The following is a 6,349-nucleotide window of genomic DNA, read 5'->3' as shown; positions in this document are numbered from 1 at the left end:
ACAAATCTATGGTGGCTTAGTGAGAGCAACAGACACATAGAGAAATCACCACCAATTTGACAGAACAGTAAAAGAAAACATGGTTTTATGTGAATTATTATGGATTATGTTACACTCTCTTAATGCCCAGTATAAACAGAATTCATGATAAGGGTAAACAACTGGTATGTATGGTCACCTGACTATTCTTTTAAGACAGATGTAAAAATGTATGTTAACCTAATCCTTAAGCTGACAAGTTGTGCTCTAAAATAATTTTTTAAGTGTGCTGGTTTCTGAATACAAAATGCACATGTTACAGGACAATTACATGTGAATAACTGTATGTGTGAAATGGCTGATATATACTGTACCACATCTGTTATGAATTAGCATACACTGAGCATGTTCGGCATATGACTTTTGATGAATACATATTTTGTCCTGTTTTTATGGTTTGACGCATATGAATTTATTCAAAGATATGTTTTCCTTCTTTTTTGTTTTGTATATTTCCCAGCGTTTTTATCTTTTACAGTGTATTGAACTCTCGGTGCACCTCAGTAAGTTTTGAGAGTCAATAATCAACTTGAAAGCGGCGACAGATTCCAGTCCTTCCAGATTCAATTCCAAGGTAACGTCTTTTATCAATGTGTGAATAATAAATTGTGCCTTAAAAGAAAAAGAAAAGAAGCACTTGCACTAAGTAGTTTACATCAGTAATCATCAATTTACTGTTTTATATGACAAACATTTGAAATATTTACATTTAGAAAATTATCTCATGTTTTCAGATTTATTCCAACGTTTTTCCACAACTGTTCAGATGAATCTCATAATAAACCTACAAACCTGAGACACTAAAAGAAGAACATAATTACAGCAGGGACAGGCTCAGAGAACTTGCTACACAGTAGCAAATATGAACAAAGTACAAAAACATACTGAACCCATTACGTCTTTCAAGTCAACAAAAATCTGACTATACTTTTCTTACCACAAAATATACTCAATATACTACCTCGTCAAATCTGCAAAATGTCCACCAACGAGGGCGGATCCTGTAGGCAAAATAAAAGGTTTAACATTTGTGATGTGATGTCGACTGCTCAAAAAGTGCTAAAAAAAAACATGCTCAACCATGCACCAGTCACACACGCGGCCACGCGGATACACATGTGCACAAATCCCCCCAAAAAACGATGTGCTATTAGGTCAGAAGTTCCTTTCAGCAGTCCATCATAATAAGCTGCTAAACAGAACGTTTGTGATGGACCACTTCTGTCCAGAGCATTTCTGCAGAGCCAGTTGGTAGCCGAACTCATTGTCGCTGCTCGCTACCAGCTCCAGGCATCTCTTCGATTTCCTGTTCTGAATGGATCCTCCCTGAAAAGACAAACAGGCTGGTTAAAATGGGGCCGAGCTCCAGAAGAACAATTAGAACAACTATGTAACTTGCCTCCTCTTAAACCCACTCTGTTGTGAATGGATACTGATGGGAGCTGCCGGAGCGGCCTGGGCTCTCGGCGCTTTTGGCTGATTCACACAACCGCCCTCATCGGGGCCCACCAAATATCATCAACATGGTTTCAAGGCAAACACAACAATGCGATTGCCAGTGTAGTCATTAGCCCTCTTCTGAGCAACGCCAAGACTGTGAGAGCATGCACACGATGAATAGACCAAATGAAGAGAGCGAAAAAAGGGAAAAAAAGACACAATACCAAGCGATCGACAGAAACAAAAAACATCTGGTACTGAAGTGGTATTTGGACAAATACACATTTTTTGTTCTCCAGGCGCTGAGATTCAGCACATTCAGTGTGACATCAAATTACAGATGCTGCATTAAAGTGCCAAGTCTCAGCTTTAATTTGAGTTGGTTTACATCAGTACAGAAAGAACTCTGTCGGCGATACAGCTCCTTTAACACATGGTGTCCACAGACGCAGGGGCTCAAAATACTTGAGGAAAAATAATTTGCAGTGAATGACCCACAGGTTTCAGCGGACACTTTGTAGATTCCCCGGCGATGCTCTCTCAGAGCTTCACCGCAGCCTCCTTCAGCTCCTGCATGTTGCAGGGTCCCTCTGTTTCATCTGGTCTCCAGCAAGTGAAGCTCTGCTCAGGCGCACTGAGATCATGACACTGACTAGAGCAGTCGAGTATATTCACTCTCCTCATCTTAAAAAGCGTATTTTTCTTCCCGCCATGGCTGTATGTTTAAAGCTTGGGTTGGTAATCCTGGCAAAGCAAGTGAGAGCCAGCTACACTGATACATCCCGGCTTCCTGTCAAAGCTACGGCTACATGAAGTTTGACTTTCATATTATATGTAGACGGCTACAAGGATTTCAACAACTAAGATGAAAAAGTCTTTCAGAAACAAATTACCAACCCTACCTCCAAGATTCATATCCCGCTGAATGATGACCTGCAATCTACCTGCTCACCTCATGTGTTTCTGTTCAATTACTTTTTAACCCATAAACTTTAGCCACTTTGCATTCAAAGTACGTTAATATAGTACCTATTGTTTAATTTAAAGTGAATATGCTGGAGCACGCGGCTCGAAGAACAGAAAAATTTGGAACCAAGACCTAGGTCTGATATATATGGAGCCTGAAGGAAGAGGAAAAACCTTTAGAGCAAAACTAAAGGAAGGTCCAACAATTTACAAACTATAGTAAGACAGCTGTTGCCTGTCTGAGCTGAGGGAGCCTGATGAAATGAGCATTTTTCCATTACAGTGTCAGGGTTGAAAAAGGACGTGTGACTGAAGCCATCACCATTCAGTACAGCGCTCTGAGGAGGAAGCTCCTGCCAATCGCTCAAGAGGAATGAAGAGGGACTGGGGAGAAAAAAACCTAAAGATGGGGCTGGTTGTACCGACTGTGAGCTAAATTATTCTTTCGTCACTGAGGCTCCAAGAGACATCTTTCTTTATACATAGCAGATTGGTATTAACTGCTGTAAGTAGGCATTTATGGGCCAATATGTAACGACGCCCTGAGCAAGCTCATAAGTGCAATCAAGACGTTAAACTAAAGTGTATCACTTGTAGGAAGCCAGATTCATTTAGATCCTCCGTGTATTGAATCCCTATTCTGGGAACAACAGCTTCCAGCCGAGCTGTGAACGAGCGAACTGCAAAGATGATAATATCGCCATGACAACAGAGCAACTCCATGTGGTGGAAAGATTCACACACGATAAGATGCTCTGTTAAAAAACTACTGTTTGCAAAGTAAGACAAAAAACAACAAATCAAACCTCAATTATTATGATATTCAACTGAGAAATTAGAACATGAAGACCTATTATACGTTTTTTGTTATTGCCATTAAGGCTGATGTGTAGCCAGTAATAGGTCAGGTCAGCACCAGCCCCCCCCCCCCCCCCAACAATACCCACTGGGCCACCCAGCCAACTGTGATCAAAATACATTTTGCTTCTAACTATAGAAACAAGTTATTGGAGGCCACCAGAACCTGGTTCCCACAGAGAGACGCTCGGTTTGCCTCTGATATTCAGGAGCTGACCGTAGTAATGAAGCAACAACGGCTGAAATAATTTCTGCACTGAAAACTTCAACAAGCAACACAAAGATGAGACGCATACTTCACTCGAGACTTTTACGGAAACATTGATTAGAATAAATAAGTTGGTTCGGCAAATATATGTCTGCTCTACTGTTCCACCTCTGGTTAGGAACTTTGCTGTTATTCAGATAAATGAAACCCAGAATCCATGAAAATGTGAAACACCGATAGGAAGAGCTGCTCTTGGATTTTCTCAGCCAAGTCGTGCACACACACACCATTTGGGTGTTCTTCTTATAACAGCCTCCAGGAGCTGGATAATGAATGTACTGTATGTATGATGTACAGCACAGAGCATCGTTATTTTAGTGAGGATACTATGGGGTTTACATTAAATTCACTATGCTATATACAGATATTTGTCACAGGCATCACCCACACATATCCATGAGCAAACCAACCGTACAGTCCCACCCACTGAACATGTGTTTGTTTTTCCTAATGAGGACTAACTCATGACTAATAAACATGCAACCATGTGCATGTTTAATTCCACATTCCAAATCCACAAACCGAGGCTGATCAAAACCACTTTGAGGTCTTTACAGTGGAGGCAGATTAAGAGTATCTTCAGTTAATCAGGTTCTGTGCAGAATGGAGCAACATTTGAATACAAAATAAATAAAATAACCTTCATCCAGTAACTGATGCCTCATTTCAGAGACATGATTCGCTCTAGGCTTGCCGACTCCCTCTTACTAAATTATACAAACTAAATAATAAGTGAGGAGATGTGTTAAAGCGCATTAAACACTTTCATGCCTAGTGCCAATTATGCAACAAAACCATATGTACACACCTATAGCAGCCGTCCATAAGAGACATGATCAAGAGAATACTATATTCATTATAACAAGCTTTTAATGCGACGCACATTTGGGATTTCATACACATTTGGCTGAAAGAGGAACATAAATCTATAATTAAAACTGCACTGACAGCTTAGCAGAAAACAATATGAGGTCTTTTGAGCCCAAATCAAAGCGTGCTGTAAATCAAATTCACTCGCTGTCATATGGGGCATTCTGCAACGTGGCTGCTCGCTCTGTTTAAACACAACGCAAAGTTTCATATGGCTCCTCGCGTGTGAATGAGCTGCAGGCTGGAGCTGAACTCCGGACCGCACTAGATTAAACAACTTGCACGACCTACATCCACCCCTTGTTGCTTTCACAGATTAGAGTAACTGAGGCTGCTCAATGAATTCAGTTGAACATTTGAACATTTGCACTACACTGTACTTTTTTTACTACTGTATTATCCCGCCTACGGTATATTCATATTTATATATTTTTATATATTTATCTTGCTCATAGTTCTTATATCATACAATACCTGTTAATACTGTACTATTCCATATATATTTCTTACTGTACATATCTTATTTATTTACATTCCACTTAAAATACGCACAATACTCTGCACTTTTACTGCCTTTTTTTGCACTTCTGGTTAGATGCTAAACTGCATTTCGTTGTATAAGTACTTGTACTGTGCAATGACAATAACGTTGAATCTAATCTAATCTAATCTAATGACAGTAATCTGACAGTGTGTGTGCGGGGGGGGGGGGGTTACCTGAGTGAAGAGCCAGTGGAGCTTCATGCGTTTGGCCGTGGCGTAGCTACACTCGATGAGGCGAGGTCGGCCGTTCACGTCCACCAGGCACTTGTTGTCGTCATCGTCCACAGTGGGACTGAGGAGCCCGACCTGCAGCTGCTGGGTACTGGTGTAGTAAACATTCTGCAACAAACACCACATCCTGCCGTGAACAACCTGTGGGCTGCGATACTCCGAATGCCCAGAAGGCCGAGGTGACATTTTGATATTGGCCTCTCCTCAGCTCTATGTGACCATACAGGTGATACATTATGCAGTAAGTAAGGCTCTCCGGTTGTCTTGACTATGAAAGAGACGTCTATGAGGTGGATTTACATACACTAAAAATGCATATTTATACAGCTACCCTGACTGAAAGGAGGACAGGGGGAAGACAAGGAGAGGCACACAAAAGCCGCTCATGATTAATTCAGGAATTTGGGGAGAAACCCAAATAACGGTGCCCTCTATGACGGAATCCTTCCTTTCCTGTAGGACAGTTTGCTCTAATGAAGCTGAAAAAACATTGAAACCATTTGCAGGACGAGCGTGTTGGGCATTAAAAAGACAAAAATAAAGACGTAAGCATGAGAGAGAGAGAATGAAGAGAGAGAGAGTATGTGTTTATTGTATTTGCATCACGGTGCCCAGAGTTTAACGGCGTAACACTGGCTTTAATCTGGTGTAGTGCGAACGGAATGATAAACAAGTAGTGAACAATAAGGATGTGCCCTGTATGAATATATGAGATTGGTAATTGGTGCAAAAGACGTACCGCATTTTAAGAGGGTAGTATTGTACCTTTCCCTTCCGGTTTTGAACAAGCTTATGAAAAGCAATGCAGTTTTAAAGGTCAAACAGTTTCTCCAGGCCCATTTGGCTTCTTTCCCCTTTAAGAAAACACTGTCTTGTCAGGGGCACCTTCACATGTCTTTGATCTCTTGGCCGCTTCACCAAAGACACTTTCAAAAGAGGCAAATTGTCCAACATTTCATAAAAAGACCGATTTTTGAGACGTAAATATTGATGCATATGTAACAACAATCTATTAATGTCCCATATGCTGTGAGGGCTTTTAATGTTTCATACTTGGAGCACATTTAACTGAATACTCTGCTTTCACAAAACTAACAGCTAAAGTGATTTTATAACATTTTTCTGGTACATTTA

General features: G+C 40.8%; 1 protein-coding gene across 1 annotated transcript in view; it reads right to left on the bottom strand.

Annotated features, from left to right (window-relative positions):
* Positions 1-570: 570 nt before the first annotated feature.
* galnt18b (UDP-N-acetyl-alpha-D-galactosamine:polypeptide N-acetylgalactosaminyltransferase 18b) overlaps positions 571-6,349 on the bottom strand; it is an 81,005-nt gene continuing 75,226 nt past the window's right edge. Inside the window, 2 exon segments of the mRNA XM_053420800.1 lie at positions 571-1,365; positions 5,159-5,323. Coding sequence (XP_053276775.1) covers positions 1,219-1,365; positions 5,159-5,323 — 312 coding nt within the window. The 3' untranslated portion in view covers positions 571-1,218.

Source organism: Pleuronectes platessa, chromosome 1 (genome assembly GCF_947347685.1).
Source record: "Pleuronectes platessa chromosome 1, fPlePla1.1, whole genome shotgun sequence".
Classification (NCBI taxonomy): Eukaryota; Metazoa; Chordata; class Actinopteri; order Pleuronectiformes; family Pleuronectidae; genus Pleuronectes; species Pleuronectes platessa.
The sequence above is the reverse complement of the archived record's forward strand: the minus strand, read 5'-3'. Positions and strand labels throughout refer to the sequence as shown.